Source organism: Grammomys surdaster, unplaced genomic scaffold (assembly GCF_004785775.1).
Source record: "Grammomys surdaster isolate TR1022 unplaced genomic scaffold, NIH_TR_1.0 125950, whole genome shotgun sequence".
In the NCBI taxonomy this organism is placed as follows: domain Eukaryota; kingdom Metazoa; phylum Chordata; class Mammalia; order Rodentia; family Muridae; genus Grammomys; species Grammomys surdaster.
Genome location: NW_021620771.1, coordinates 4,357,985 through 4,373,315, shown reverse-complemented (window position 1 = coordinate 4,373,315; position 15,331 = coordinate 4,357,985). Strand labels below are relative to the sequence as shown.

Genomic DNA, 15,331 nt, shown 5'->3' with positions numbered 1-15,331 from the left:
AGGGAGGGAGGGAGGGAGGGAGGGAGGATGGTCAACCTTAAGTGATAAACACACCATCAGAAAGATGACGTAAGATGAAAATAATGACTGGCTCCACTGTGTTTCAGAGAAGGGATGAGAAGCAGTGAGGCATGCTGGGATATTTCTTAGGGACAAGACTAAACGTGTCTTGTTAATTCAGCTGAATCTTTTGAAGCTGGGAGAGGGATCTGCCCCCAGAGTTAATTCTGATCGACCATAAAGACAGGAGGGATAATTAGATTCATCAGCACCTCAGCCTCCAGCACCTCAGAGGGTGGCACCACAGCCTCTGGGAGTTGTGTTTGATTCCTGCCTCCTCTACTCATGTGTCCCAGGCACTCCATTCCTGGCTCTCTTCTCTAGTCTGTGCTGCCTTGGCCTGGCTTGGGCTGCAGGGCTCCTTCAGCAGGCTAGCTGGCTATATCCCTATCTGCTGGTCTCTCTGGCAACAGCTCTCCCTCTCTTCCTACATCCTTCAGCGGCCTCCCTCTGGCCTCAGGGAAGCTCAGCATTCCTTGAATGCTGAATGCAGCTCTGGGGCCAGCCTTTGTTAGGCTCTGGCCCATCGTTCAGGCTGGTCACTGATTCTAATTTCCTACCTACTTGTCCTCACACCCGCTCACTCAAACTGCTGCAGCAGGCTCCAGCCAGGCAGACAGACTGTGTAAAGGGCTGCTGCTTTGACAAAGACAGTTGGCTCTGCTGGTCTTTTGTTGGCGGAGACTGGATACCCCCAGTGGCAAACTACTTTCTTTAGGGGCACCCTGCTGGCGCTAGGTCCTGATGATCTTAGGAAATTTGATGAGAATCCTGCTGTTCTGCTAACAAACAGGGTGTAAGAGAGAGTAGACCAGCTCCTAAAGAAGAAACTTGCAGAGAAAAGGAACAGAGCACTTCTGATTTCAAACTAGAATATAGGTATATCTGACAAACTGCAAAGGGAAGCTATAAAGACAGAGGGTCGAGCTGCTCACAAACACACCACTGTACAGTGTGGGCCCCTGAGAAGTGGAGCAAGTCACTGCTCAGGGGAAGCAGTGCAGCATTCACCCTGTGGGAACCTGGGTGGCAGTTCTGCCAACACTGCCCTCTGCTGGCAAATGGGAGAAATTAGTGGGAAGATGCCCAGGGCCTCTCTTGGGGTGGAGCTTATCAGGAGGTGGTGCAGGATTCACTCCTGGCTAATCTTCACTCCTCAGATAGGCAAAGCGATTTTTATTTTGGTGTGGCTCATGGTTATATTGTTACTCATTTTTTACACTCAGGCTGCTCTTCTTTGGTAACATATTACCATAATTAAAGTTAACTTTTATTAAAATCAGGCACATAATGGAATGGAGTCCTTCAGCTTCTCAGTTGTTTGGACCCAAAGGGTTCCCAGGTTTTACTGACAGTTTAGTTAACCCAGTGTATGGAGCAGTAAAGCTTTTTATTGACCAAAGGAAGCCAATGATGAAAAACAGTTTGGGTTTTCTAAAATCTCCCACCCCAAGTCACAAAAACATTAAAAAATATTCATGCACAAACTGATGTTAACAGACAGAAATTCCAGCACTCGGAGGCTAAGGCAGGAGGATCATCCTGTAGTACACAGCACTGTCTCAAAAAACAAACAAGGGCCGGACGTGGCTCAGTTAGAGCACTTGCCTGGCATGTGAGGACTGGTGTGATGGTGCAGGCCTGTCATCCCAGCACACGGAACGTGGGGACGGGAGGATTGAGTGTTCGAAGTCATCCTTGGCTACATAGCAAGTTTGAGGCTGGCCAGGGATATATGATGCTTGCTGTCTTATACAACAATATAAAAATGCTGCCAGGATAACAGAATACCGATACAGCCCTACTTTACCGAGATTCACCATGTCAGCTCAGAAACAATCAGCATCCTCTATCTTCTGCGGTTCATTATAAAGCAAATCCCAAGTATTATATTATTCATCATAAATATTTTAGCATGTCCCTCTGAAATAACAAGTTTAAAAGAGCAAACCCAAATAACACCATTATTGCAACTAAAAGCATCAAACATTCCTTCTGGCATGGAAGCCCATCTCAGCCAGCCACAGGGACAACACAAGTCAACAGCCTGACTCACTCAAGCAAACACAGCACCCCATGTGAGCCTGGCAGGACTACACTAGCAGGAACACAGAATACACGACTACCTTAGTCAGAGACACAAAGCTACGTGCCGAGTTGTGGGAGATCTTTTCTGCAGTTGACTTAGTGTTTAGTGCTGCTGAAACCTGGCCAGATCCTTTCCACAGACTGGAGAGCATTGCTGCATCCAGGGAACAGATGCTCCAAGGGGCATGCACTGGACTGTGAGACTCACGAGAGAGGCCACACCAGCCCCAGGGCAGTCTCACACAAGGAGCAGGCATAAGGTGAAAAGTCACTGTTTGGGAGCTACCTCTGTGCCACCTCTTTAACACGTGTCTGTCTCCCTTTCCAGCTCAGGAGGCAGGATGGCCAATGCCTGAGCAGCCGGCACAGGGCAGATGCTCACTGCTAGGAACAAAGAGCTACAACAGGCATTTACGTGATGACCGGGAGAGCTGGAGAGAGTAGGGAGAAAGGAGGCTTCCCACACCCTACTCATCAACAGAGCTACTTTGGCAGGTAATTTAGCAATATCTAAGGATATATTTGATCAAAGTGCTGGACATAAAGACTAGAGGAAAGTGAGAAAGTGCCTGCATAGCCTGGGTGACAGACACCCAGTACCCCAGACACATAGACTGGCCCCAAACCTCCCAGAGAGCAGAGGTCACATAGGAGACAAAAGGACAGCAACCCCTGGCCTAGGAGCGCTTAGCATCTGGATAAAGGACTTCACAGTGGGAATGGAGGGATGCTCTGGTTTCCCCTGAAAGAGATCAAACGGTCCAGCACAGCATGCCACAGAGAACCAGAGCCCCAGGCAGAAGGCAGGCTCAATGAGCTTCCAGAACACACACGTGGACTAAGGATCAGAATAGCTTTGAACTTCAACAGTAGTCCTGAAAGTGAGAATAATTGCAGTAATTATTTCAAGATTCTGCCTTTTTCTCTCCCCTCTTCCTTCTCTTTCTCCTCTCTCTCCCTCAGAAACAGGGTCCTGCTATGAAGAAAAGGATGACCTTGAAATTGTAAGCTATGCACCAAGAGAGGGAAGGGCACAGACACGGTCCCCACAGGGCAGATGAAGACACTCTCTGGGCAGGGGAGGAAGAACACACTATGTGCCTCATCTCAGCGTTAAACTTGGTGGGTGTAACTGTGGCTCAGCACTGCCTTCAATTGCCCACAGGGAGCCGGCAGCTAAAGCAGAAGAATGGTAACCTCAACCCACTATCCAGGAGAAAGCAGGGAAAACAGAAACACCTTACTGAGAGAAGGAAGCAAGTATCTGTGGAAAGCGGGTGACAGGGAGGAGCACCCCACTCTGCTATTTCTGCAGTGCTTTGCAGGGGTGACTTCAATACAGAAACATGAAGGCAAAACCCCACACTGGAACTGAGAGGAGAGGCCACGCCTCCTGCCAGCACCTCGGGCGGTGACCCAGGAGTTCAGGTCACACTGTAGTCCCAACTGTCTAGGGTACTACAATGTTGGGGTGCATGGTGGTGAAGGGTCAGAACTGCACCAGTACAAGGGAGATGCAGATGCAAAGCTTTATATTTCAACCTACAGCACGGAGGCCATTTTGTCCAGCAAAATGATGTCTGTTTCCAGAGGTCTTACCAGCAGTAAAAAGGCCTTTGGTGCTCTGCCTGAGGCTGGAAGGTCTGACGATTGACGAGACAGCTGCAAAACACAAAAACAGAAAGGATAATGAGAAGCCGGCCAGAAGCTGGTCGTCTTAGGGGTCTTAAAAACTCTGAAACTAAGTATCATTTCTAGCTATTCATCAGAACTAGTGGAGGACTGCTAGCCCTGCTGGGAAGTGACTGTGAAAAGGGCATCAGAACAGGGGGTGGGGTTCTGTGGAGGCCAGTTGTCCCCAGCCCCAGCTGCGTGAGCAATGGCAAAGGCCAGGGCCGCTGTACAACATGGCCACCTTAAAACAAGAGGGGTGGAAGGTGACCCTTGAAGGTCATCTTAGGAAATTAAAGCTGCTTATGTCTTCTAGTTCGCAGTTCTAAGATGCAGGAAAATGTAAAGAGATCTTGGTTTTTTATCTAGAAGTGCCTGTAGTAAACGTAAATGACCATATTTATTCTAAGGTACAGGGCCCAAGTCTCCCATCACCTCAGGGCTGCAGCAACCCACCCACAGCCTGTCCTGGCTCAGGGGAGCGGGTACCTGGGCATGCTCAAGAAACTTGGTGCAGGTTCCTGAGAGGGAGAGTGGAGCCACCCGCCAAATTCCTGACTGCAAACTGCATTTCCAATCAACAACTATTTTACTGAGAGACAAAGGGAGCATGAATTTGTTTGAGAGACAGGGTCATTTCAGTTTCCTGATTGTGTCTTCCCTACTGTCCTTTGCTACTTAAGAGAGAGGTGGGTTTCTCAACTTTTAAGGTTGTAATCTTTCTGTTGATTTTAGAGACAGAGCCTCGCCTTGCTAATTAACCTTGGTTGGCCCTGGACTCAGTATGTAGCCCAGGCTGGTTTTGAACCTGTGGCAAACCTCCTGCCCTAGCCTCCTGAGTGCTGAGATTACAGGTCTGCAGCTCCAGTCAGGTTTGGATCTTTTGATAGACATTAAGGAGGTCCTGGGGTGAGTGCAGAGAATCTCAGCCTGGGAGCCCTCAGAGAGGAGAGCTGTCTGGGCACAGCCTGGTACCAGTCAGAGAGAAGCTGGAGATGTCAGCAAAGCCAAAAAATACCATCAGTCTCTTCCCTTCTCAGACCTCCACAAAAGACAGACATATCTTTCAAATAACATCTAGAAGATGTGTTCCTGAAACCAGAGGCAGCTGTGCTTCAGCCGATGGGTGGCTTTCTCACTGCTTGCTTCAAGCAAGTGAACACTGAGATTTGGAAAACCTCGAATTGTTCATGCTTTTCTTGTCCCCAGACAAAAATCTCTCTCTTGATCTTGTTAGGCAAGAAGGAAGGAATAATGCGTCTGCACGACACAAAGGCGGTCCCGCCCACAGCCAGCCCTCGTTCAACATCGAACTGTGGACACACCTAGTCGCACCACATCACCACAGTCGGGGTCTTGAGCCACCTGCAGTAAAGTCTCTTCCACATCCCTGTTCCTCCCAGGAGGGTCCATGATGTGATTGATTTGCTGCTGTAAGGTTCTGGGCAGTGTCATTAGCTGAGTGAACTGTCCTTCTGGGCTTTTATCTATCTGGGAAAAAGAGAGAGAGAGAGAGATGACGTCTTTGCAAGTGCTCTGAAGTCTAGACACAGCCGGACACATGGCTTTTATTTAAAAACCACACAGACAAGAGTCTCATATGATGAGGACTCCTGTGCATACATTTGTAATTAAATAAGGTTTTCCTTCCTCTGACGTAAGCACCATACCTTCCCCAAGTAGCATGGGAAACTGAGTATATTTACATGGTCAGAATTATAGGTCCCTTCAAAAAGGACAGCCATGAGTCTAGAATATTCTACTTCTCCATGAGAAAAAAAAAAGTTTCTTTTTTTTGTTTTTGTTTTTTTTTTTGTTTTTGAAGACAGGGTTTCTCTGTGTAACCTTGGCTGTCCTGGAACTAACTCTGTAGGCTGGCCTTGAACTCAGAAATCCACCTGCCTCTGCCTCCCAAGTGCTGGAAAAAAGAAGTTTCTTAAACATTGTTTAAACATTATTTCATGGATTGGTGTTTTGAATGAATGCACGTATGTGCACATGTGTGTGCCTACAGCCCAGAACTGGGTATCAGATCTCCCGGAATTAGAGTTACAGTTTTGGTGCTGGGAACTGAATCCAGGTCTTCTGTGAGAGTAGCTCTTAACCACTGAGCCACCTCTCCAGCTCTAAGAGAAATCTCTCTGGTGGGCCAGTTTCTGACTTGCAGTTTGCAATGTCCTACTTGTCATAGGCCAGCAGCTAATGGAGAGGGAGGGGCTGCAGCCGACAAGCCCAGATCTAACCCAAACCTCAGGTTCCCTTCACTCTCTGAATGTTGTATGATGACACATGAGATAACTCAATCTTAATTTGTGCCCCCATTCTGGGGGGGTGGGGGTCCCTCTTCTATGCAATGCTGCACTTCCCAAATGACTGTAGCGACACACTGATGACAAAGGCCAGTCTTACTTGGATCATCTAGAACACAGAAGGTGAGTGAATTAGCAAACTGATCAACATAACTCAGTTGTCATTACTTGTTATATATGACTGAGCTACTCAGGAGGCCCTGTTTCTATTAAGTTGTTCAAGGACAAAGACATAAATAAAAACTATGTATTGCCTGGAGACCACTCATTCAAAAGTTAACCCCACTGCTGACACCAGACTAGTTCTCCCAACACAGTGCACTTTGCTTCATAGAACTAAAAATATCAAAATATGGAAGCTACACATGAGTGCAGCTGCCTGCTCCAAGCAGAAGCAACAGTGACCCCCTCAGCAGCTTGCTCAGTTACTTTGTCTTTTTTTTCCCCCAGAGCTGAGGACTGAACCCAGGGCCTTGCACTTGCTAAGCAAGCACTGTACCACTGAGCTAAATCCCCAACCCCTTGTCTTTTTGTTATTTTGGTTTTTCTGTTTTATTTTTTGTTTGTTTGTTTGTTTTTGCCAGTTGCTCACAGTATTTTTCAACCAGAGTTTTAGATTTTAGCATCAAAGAAAAGAACAGCTTCGGGCAGGGAGACCTGAGTTCCAACCCTAGGACCCATGTCAGGTAGGAGAGAACCAACTTTGCAAAGTCACATGAGACCATGCACGCATCATGTCAGTTCAGGGCCATCCTGGTCCACACAGTAAGTTCCAGGCCAGCCAGGGCTACACAGTGAGACCCTGTCTCCAAACAATAACAACAAACAAGAACAGTCTCAGGATGAACGCCTTCTTCTTACTTGCTGTTTGGATAGGTTGGTTCAGTGCCTGTCCCTTCCTTCCTCCCTCACAGGCTCTCACGACAGTAAGGTTGCCTCACCATCCACTTTTCTGCAGTCACCATGGTTTCATTTGTCTTTAAGATCCTGTTGAATATCTGTGCCACATTTTCTTTTCGCTTGTATTGTTTTAGACAGTCAGTGGCAGCCCAGGCTGTTTTTCAAGTCCCTATGAATTCTGGAGCTCCAGAATTCAGGCTTGTGCCACCTAGGGCGCGAGCGCAAACCTGGGGCTTTAGCATGCTGGGTCTATGTTCCAACCCTGCACCACACTTTCGTCATCCACTCATCTGTGGTGAACAAAGCTAACTGTGTTTCTGGCTGTTGTGAACAGTGCAGCAGTGAGGTGACTGTGCCCACAGTCCCAGTGGTCACAGTCACGGTGGTTGTTAGCTTAGACTCCCTCAGGGGGCGCCCAGGAGTGAGGGCAATGCCAGGTCTTTGAGAACTTCCATTCAGTTCATTAGATCCCATATTGCTCAACAGGTGACATTAATGCTATTTAACTGATAGGGCTGTCGTGATGGCTCAGTGAGTGAAGGCATCTGCCAAGCCTGATGACCAGAGTTTAAGCCCCAGGACCCCATACAGTGGAGAGAGAGAACTGACTCCACAAGTTGTCCCTGGCCTCCAAATGCCCAGCATCATATGTGCACCCATACCCATAAAAACTAAATGAGACTTAAATAAATAAATAAACGCTCTGCGTTTGATATCATAGACAAATGTGCATTGGAATACCCAGGTTTCCTTCCAGTGTCTCATCTCAGGGTTGTAAACATAAACCCATCCCCGAGGCAATCCCAAGGTTTAACTGTTGTTTCTTTTGTTTGTTCATTTGGTCGTTTAATTTTTGTTTTGTTTTTCTTTTTTCAAGACAGCATTTCTCTGTGTAGCCCTGGAACCTGTCCTGGAACCTGCTCTGTAGACCAGGCTGGCCTCATACTCTGAGATCTGCCTGCCTCTGCTTCCCAAATGCTGGGATTTAAAGGAAGCTGGCTGACTGTTGTTGACCCTCCTTCCCAGAAGGAGTAAGGAACACTCCATTGCTCCCCAGGTCCATGGCCCCAGACACAGTCCTGGCTCCACTGAGGCGCTCTTAGGTGATCCACCGCGGAGAGTGTGGCAGAGTAGTGACTGACTAGTGACAAAAGGGAAGTGGTCAGAGGAGGTCGGGGCACTCAGTGTGGGGCGTGAAAGGGAACAAAGTATAAGGACCCACGTGCATGTGAATGCCAATGACGCTCCTTACTCTTACTTAGCATAAAAGTTAGTAGCAGTAAACAGACAGTTCCTGTCACTAGCCTCTGAAAACTGGCCTGTAATCCCAGCTTCCTGGAGGGCTGAGGCAGGAAGACTGCCAGGTTCAGAGCTTCTAGGACATTGGAGTGAGTTCAAAACCATCATGGGCAACTTAAAAAGACTCTGTGTCATAATAAGAAGTACAGAGAGGGCTAGATGTAGTTCCGGGGTAGGATACTTATCTAGTATGTGTGAGGAACAGGTTCAATTACTCCTACTTCAGAAAACACACATAAATAAATAAATACCAGCTCTTCCTTTAGTAGTGGAACAAGGGCCCGTGCACAGCTCACCTCCAGTTGGCCTTGATGCATCTTATACACCACCTGCGGGTCCTTCTGTAGTATACTCTCATAGAGCTCTCGGAAATGGGCTACATTGGGCTTCACAATGTTCAACACTTTCGCCTTTTCCTCGCCAATCACCATTCGGAAGTCACCTAAGTTAATACAACCAGAGAGGTCAGTCTTCCTCGAAGAATTCCCATCCTGGCCCATGAAGAGTGGTGGCTCGCTGGGGAAGCACGGCAGGACCCCTCAGCACACCTCTTTTCTTCTTTAAAATGGCCATTGTGGCATATGAGGAATTCAAGAGTTGGGGGAAAAAGAGCCTTTGAAGTCACAAAGCCCTGTGTGTTAGCTACAGTCTAGTGATCTCCTCACATAAGGTCACTGGACTGGCCATGAGAGTTTTATTGGTTTTCTAGTATGGAAACCTATGCACTGACAAACATTATGAAACCCTGCCTGTGGCCAGTTGTTGACTGTTACTTTAGGTTCCCAGCACTCTGTGGCAGCTTACAACTAACCATCTGTAACTCCTCTGACGGCACCTTCTGGCCTCTGTGGGCATCGCGTGCACATGATGTGAAGACACACATAACAGGCAAAACATTTATTCACATAAAATATACCCTTAAAAATTCAAGTGGAGAGAAATGAAGGGTGTAACTCTTGCTACAGGATGAACTGGATAAAAAATAATTTATTTTCAGAGCAATTTCTATTTTGTGTTTTATATGAGGCCCTTTTGACCAAGGGTCTCATGTAGGCCTAGACTGGCCTAGAACTTGCCATGTAGCCCAAGCTACAATTCCTGGTCTTCTTGTTTTGCTGGGTTCTAAGCACATATCATCACAGCCACTGCAGCAACCTCTGCTGCAGATGACAGGTGACTCCTCTGCACGAGGATGATGAGCCAATCCTAGAGGGAAGGCTGGAGTGATGGAAGAGGCTGGTGGGGGTGGGGAGGGTACATGCCGCAGGGGTGGAACATTATCCTGCTGGCACAGGCCCTGGGGTTACATGCTGGTGCTGCCAGGAAAGAACAGGTACAAGTCCCAGGTGAAGTGCCACGAGAGTGGTGTGCTCTGAAGCCCTCGAGGGTCGCAGACGGACACCACAGCTGCTGAGGGCCTGGGAGTTGGATGGTGAGAGGACCTGTCACTCAACAGAGGTCACTTTTGGGGGTAAGGAGAGTACTATGGGTAATTATATCAGAATCTATGCTACCTTTGCCAATTCTTTCTGGGGGGCGGGCGGGGGGGGGGGGGGAGGAGAAGAATTCTAAGAAGCTATGGCCTAGTGGAATTTCCTTGAGCAAACTGGTGGCCTATTGGGGGAAAGGTAACACTGAAGCCATCTACAATAGAACGTGTGTGGCATGACACCACCCAGGCTTGTCCTGGAGTGTAGTCTCTAATGTGAGGAAAGAGGGTGAGAACTATCTCTTCTGTAGTGCACTGTCTCAGGAAGAGAGTATCAATTCCCATGGAGTGTGCACAACAGCAAAAGACACAAGACTGGGTCATGTGCCTGGGATTTCCCAGGGTGCAAGTTAACATGCCATATGTAACGTTAAATAATAATTAAAAAAGAAAGAAAGAAAGAAAGAAAGAAAGAAAGGAAGAGAGAGAGAGAGAGAGAGAGAGAGAGAGAGAGAGAGAGAAAGAAAGAAAGAAAGGAAGGAAGGAAAGAAAGAAAAATCTGCTCATTAGGCTGAGGGAGCAGCTCAGCACTAAAGTGTAAAGCCACCTCGTGTCATTTCTTCCCTCTATGAAGGTCCTGTAAACTCAAGTTCTTATGTCTGAGGCAGTAACTTTTTAACAGAAGGGCTATACTTGATCAAACTGTAGAAGCAAGCTAACCCAAATCCTCCCACAAAGTGATGGTTGAGATTAAAGACCTCAGAAAACACTCTGGTCTCTGAGAACAAGGACTGGCCTTGCTTGGCTCTGGACCTCTGGCACCTGTGGGCTGTGAGGTGCAGGCAGGGTACACTGCAGGCCACCTGCTGAGCTGAACGCTTCCACTGCAGTGCCACAATGGCGGCTCAACCGAAGAGGGTTACTGTCTCTTCAGAACAGAGTGAGTCAAATGGGTACAGCATGCCACAGCTGATGGTTAATAAGTTTTCTTATCTTCAGAAATCCCGCTGCAACCCAACACAGGCACTGAGAGAAACTGACTACTGCTTTTCATTTTGTATCTCTGCTGATGGTTTTAACTCAGCTGTTTTACAGAGAGAGCTGCCAGGATAAGCCACGGAGGGAAAACTTGTCTTGGAAACCCCATGTGGCTGGCCAACTCTGGGAGTCAGTTGAGCAGTGAGGGACAGGAGTGCTGCTAGCTTCCAGGAGAGGAAATGCCTCATGGTGATTAAGTCAAGTTATTTAATCTTCCTGAAGTAGAAAGATCTCAAGTTCTAGGCTAGCCTGGGCTACACAGTGAGGCTATACTATCTCAAAACAAACAAATTGACATAGTTTATGTGAATTTGACACAAGCTAGAATCATCGGGAAGGAGAGACTCTCAATTGAGGAAATGCCTCCATAAGATCCAGCTGTAGGGCATTTTCTTCATTAGCAATTGACAGGGGAGGGACCAGCCCATTATAGGTGTTGCCGCTCCTGGGCTGGTGGTCCTGGGTGCTATAAGAAAGCAAGCTGAATGAGCCATGAGGAGCAAGCCAGTAAGCAGCACCCCTCCATGGTCCCTGCATCAGCTCCTGCCCAGTTTGAGTTCCTGCCCTGTTGTCCTTTGATGAACCGTGATATGGAAGTGTAAGCCAAATAAACCCTTTCCTGTCCAACTAGCTTTGGTCATGATGTTTCATCACAGCAATGGTAGCTCTAAGATACCACCTGAGCCAGTTTGCTTTTCTGTAAAATGCTTTAATCACGCTAGCCTCAGCTGCTTTCAGAATTAAGCTGGTGAACAGATGAGAGACTGTTAAGTAGTCAGCAGATACTACTGGTAGGAAGGGACAGCGGGGAGTCAAAGCCCTTGGTCTAAATTAACAACCACTGGTTACCTTTGCCTTTTAAAACTAACCAAAGGACCAATGCCATTTCAGTACAGTGAATATCTGGGAGGCTACTAAGAACTAGAAGCCACATGACCCTGGAGACATACAGACCCTATTTTGTGCAACAACATGCAAAGGTTTCAGTGCAGGTTGGTACGTAGCTCAAACTGGATCTGCTATGGCAGAAACAACACATCTACTTTTCTAAGTCGTCTCTGAGCTCACATGACAGACACTCACTCACTTCAGGTGACCACTCACTGCTTTAGTATGTCTAAGAGTAACAAGCCATCTCATCAACCTAAGAGCATCCTATTCTACCCTGCGCCATTAACAGCCACCTCCCCCACCCCGTCTCCAGTCACCACACATCCCTGCTTTAGGCAGAGGCTGACAGGCTGTCTCTACAGTTACCTAACTTGGCTACCCAGCTCAGGCAGGCCTGACTCATGATCCTCCTGCTTTGGTCTGTCAATTTCTGGGGGAACTAGCTCTGTAGACCAGGCTGGCCTTGGACTTACAGAGATCCCCCCACCTCTGAGTGTTGGGATTAAGGGTGTACTGTTTTTGTTTTTCTTCTTTGCTGTTTTTGGTGTGACCTCAGAAACCATTTCCTAACCCTAAGTCTCTCTGAGAGTTTTACAGTTTTAGCTTGTACACTAACTCTTACGTCGAGGATCCGGTTTGAATTCATTCTGTATATGGTATGACTTAGGCCCGATTTCATGCTTCTGCATGTGCACATGGGTTTACTTTAATAGAAATAACTAAGGCAGTGTTTTCAGGAGGTGGCCCAAAAGCTACTCTGGAAGGCTCTTCCTCTAGCTGCAGAAGAGACTCTACTCTGTGCTAACAGACATGAGTGAATGAGCGCAGAGGGCACTGAGGACTGAGGACAGACACGTTTCCCCTTCATACGTGAGGCAAATGCAGTACAGCTGAGCATGGGAGGAGTAAAGAACCAGGCTCACCAACCAGTTCAGGCCAGGACCAAAAACCAAAACCAAACCCAGCCTTTTGTTTATCCTCAGATGCTGACTGAGCACCTAGTGTGCAGGTGTCAGGTGTAACTGGCAAGCACAGGAAGAGCCCAGCATCTGCAGAGTGTGCTGGACACACACATGTGACAAAACGACCTTTTCTTTTCTCCTATTAGTGGTTGAAACAAAGGCTTTACCTTTAGATAAATCAAAAACAAACAAACAACCCACAAAAACAAAAAACCAAACAAGATCCATGCCTGTGTCTGACCAGAAAAGAAAGTGAAACAGAACAAAAGCTGGGGAAGGAGTGGAGGTTGGGGTGGGGTGTGGCACCAGCACAGGTCAGAGGCTGTACCCCAGGGCACACATGGCCACACCTTCTTTTTTTTGTTTTTGTTTTTCGAGACAGGGTTTCTCTGTGTAGCCCTGGCTGTCCTGGAACTCACTCTGTAGACCAGGCTGGCCTCGAACTCAGAAATCCGCCTGCCTCTGCCTCCCAAGTGCTGGGATTAAAGGCGTGTGCCACCACTGCCCGGCATGACCACACCTTCTGAAGGATCAGATTGAGCCCACTTTTTGCTCAGCACTCAGCATCTGTGGACCTGAGCACACAAATGTAGCTGGGACCCACAGTTTGTAACCTCAGGACTAAAAAGACTCAGCCCAGGACACAGTGATGGTGGGAGGGGGACTTCCTAGGGGCCCACAAGCTGCTGTGTGCAGACCTACAAACCAGGCCAGGGTCCTGTGACCTAGCCACACAAAGTGGCTCTCAGCAGAGCCCATCCCTTGTGGGTCTCCCCTGAGCGCTGGCATTGAAGGCAGCTTGTTCTCGTTCACACAAGCACCAGACAGGCTTGTCACCCCTTAGACCTAAAGAGCCACATAGACGGTGTCCGTCAATCCCGTCATCCACATGCTCAGCTAATTCTGCCCAACGCTTTCTGTCAGCATGTGTGCAGGAATTACGACTGACAGCTCACCTCTAACCTGGAGACATACCCAAGGTAATCAGTGGCCTCTCTGCCCTTTCCTACACAGTCTTTATACAAATGTGCTTGTGGGGATTATCAATAAAAATGATAAAGAGAGCTAAGCTAAGTGTCGATCGATCACTGACTGGTAAACAATAGTGCCCTGGCCTGAGCAAAGCTATATCGCCCATAAAAAATAATAGCAGTCGTTTTTTGAGTATCAGCTATCAGTGTTCTAGCCAGTGTAGCTCTGTGTCATCTCACTGGAAGTGTCTTTACAATATACATATTTCTGTTTTACAAATAAAGTGGAGAGAGGACTTTGAAAGGGTTAAGCACTCACAGAAAGGCTACCAGCTACTAGATGAGATGTGTTGGATTGGTAATCTCTGTAAACCTCAGTTCTCACACCTGTAGAATGGGGCAACAACAAAATGCTCAAATGAAAATCACTGTTCAATCAGTTATCACATCTGGAATTACTGGAGGTTATTCCTATTGTACAATAAATGCCTTTTTCTCCTGCCATAAAGCACAGGTTAAGGCACACCAGCCAATCCCTCCCGCCCCCCCACCCCCATCCTTTGTCTGTTTAATGGTATTTTTCTTTTGTAAAGATTTATTTTAATTTTGTGTGCGCACATGCATAAATGTAGGTGCCTTTGGCATCAAGAAGAGGGTATTGGGCCCTGAAGTTGGAATTATAGGCAGTTCTGTGTTCTGGGAATTGAACTTAGGTCCTTTACAGAAGTAGGAGGAGCTGAGCTGTCTCTCTGACCCTGTAGAGCAGAATTCTATCTCCAGCTTTTAAAGGCAGGGATGCTGAATGGCCCGATGAATGCTACACCAGGATCCTTGCTGGAAACTAGTCATCCTAATAGTGTGAACCCACGTGAGAAAGATGAAGGTGATCTGTCACTCACTGGAGTCTCTCTGCTGTCACTGCTCAGCACTACCTCAGGGCTCGGCAGCTCTCTCCTGTGCCTACTCCTTCCTCGACTCCCATTCATGTGAATGCAGCCGGCAAGGTGGTCCTCTGCGCCACACCAACTGTACAGACTCACTGCTAGTTCTGCTAATACTGGCTGAGCTTGCCTTTGCCAGTAAGTACTGGTAGAAACCTGTCCAACCAGAGTCCCATCTCCCCCCCCCCCAACCCCTGCCCCCAGGAAAAACATTAAACTTCACAGCTTTCAACTTGGAAGACTTTTAAATGGGGCAATTTAAATGCTGGAACATTCTGAAAACTTGGGAGATTTGGGTATTTGCCAAAGGGATATGGGAACTGAGAGGCTCAAGGACACTGGGTTCTCAGAAGCCCAGGAAAGACAGGAGGAAAGACAACCCTTCAACACACTGCCCGGGGCAGATGGAGGCAGATGTGGTGAGGGCTCACTGTACAGCTAGATCCTCCCTCCTCCACTAGCTCCAGAAGAAAACCCAGCTGCAGGGTGGGGGAAGTTCGAATGTTCACTTAAGAAAATTAGGGGCCAGGAATGGTGATGCCTGTCTATAATCCTAGGAGGTAGAGGCAGGTGGTGTCCAAGTTAAAGGTACCAGCCTCATCCCCAGAGCGCCACTACAGAGTAGGTCAAGGCCAGCCGATGTTATAGGAGACACTGTTTCCAAACAAATACATTTCTAAAAGGTCAGGACCTAGAGTTCAGTGTTCGAGTATGTGTTCAGCAGGCAGGAGGCCCTGGGATCTGTCCCCAGCAGAAAAAAATAAACAAGAAA

The 15,331-nt window shown here is 47.7% G+C and overlaps 1 protein-coding gene across 2 annotated transcripts in view; it reads right to left on the bottom strand.

Annotated features, from left to right (window-relative positions):
• Nucleotides 1–15,331, bottom strand: part of Tamm41 (TAM41 mitochondrial translocator assembly and maintenance homolog) — a 31,820-nt gene that overhangs the window by 2,368 nt on the left and 14,121 nt on the right. For both annotated transcript variants that reach the window (XM_028753598.1, XM_028753597.1), the window contains exons 5-7: nt 8,624–8,769; nt 5,145–5,310; nt 3,748–3,810 (exon numbers count right to left, since the gene is read on the bottom strand). In XM_028753598.1, coding sequence (XP_028609431.1) covers nt 3,748–3,810; nt 5,145–5,310; nt 8,624–8,769 — 375 coding nt within the window. The remainder of the gene's footprint in view (nt 1–3,747; nt 3,811–5,144; nt 5,311–8,623; nt 8,770–15,331) is intronic.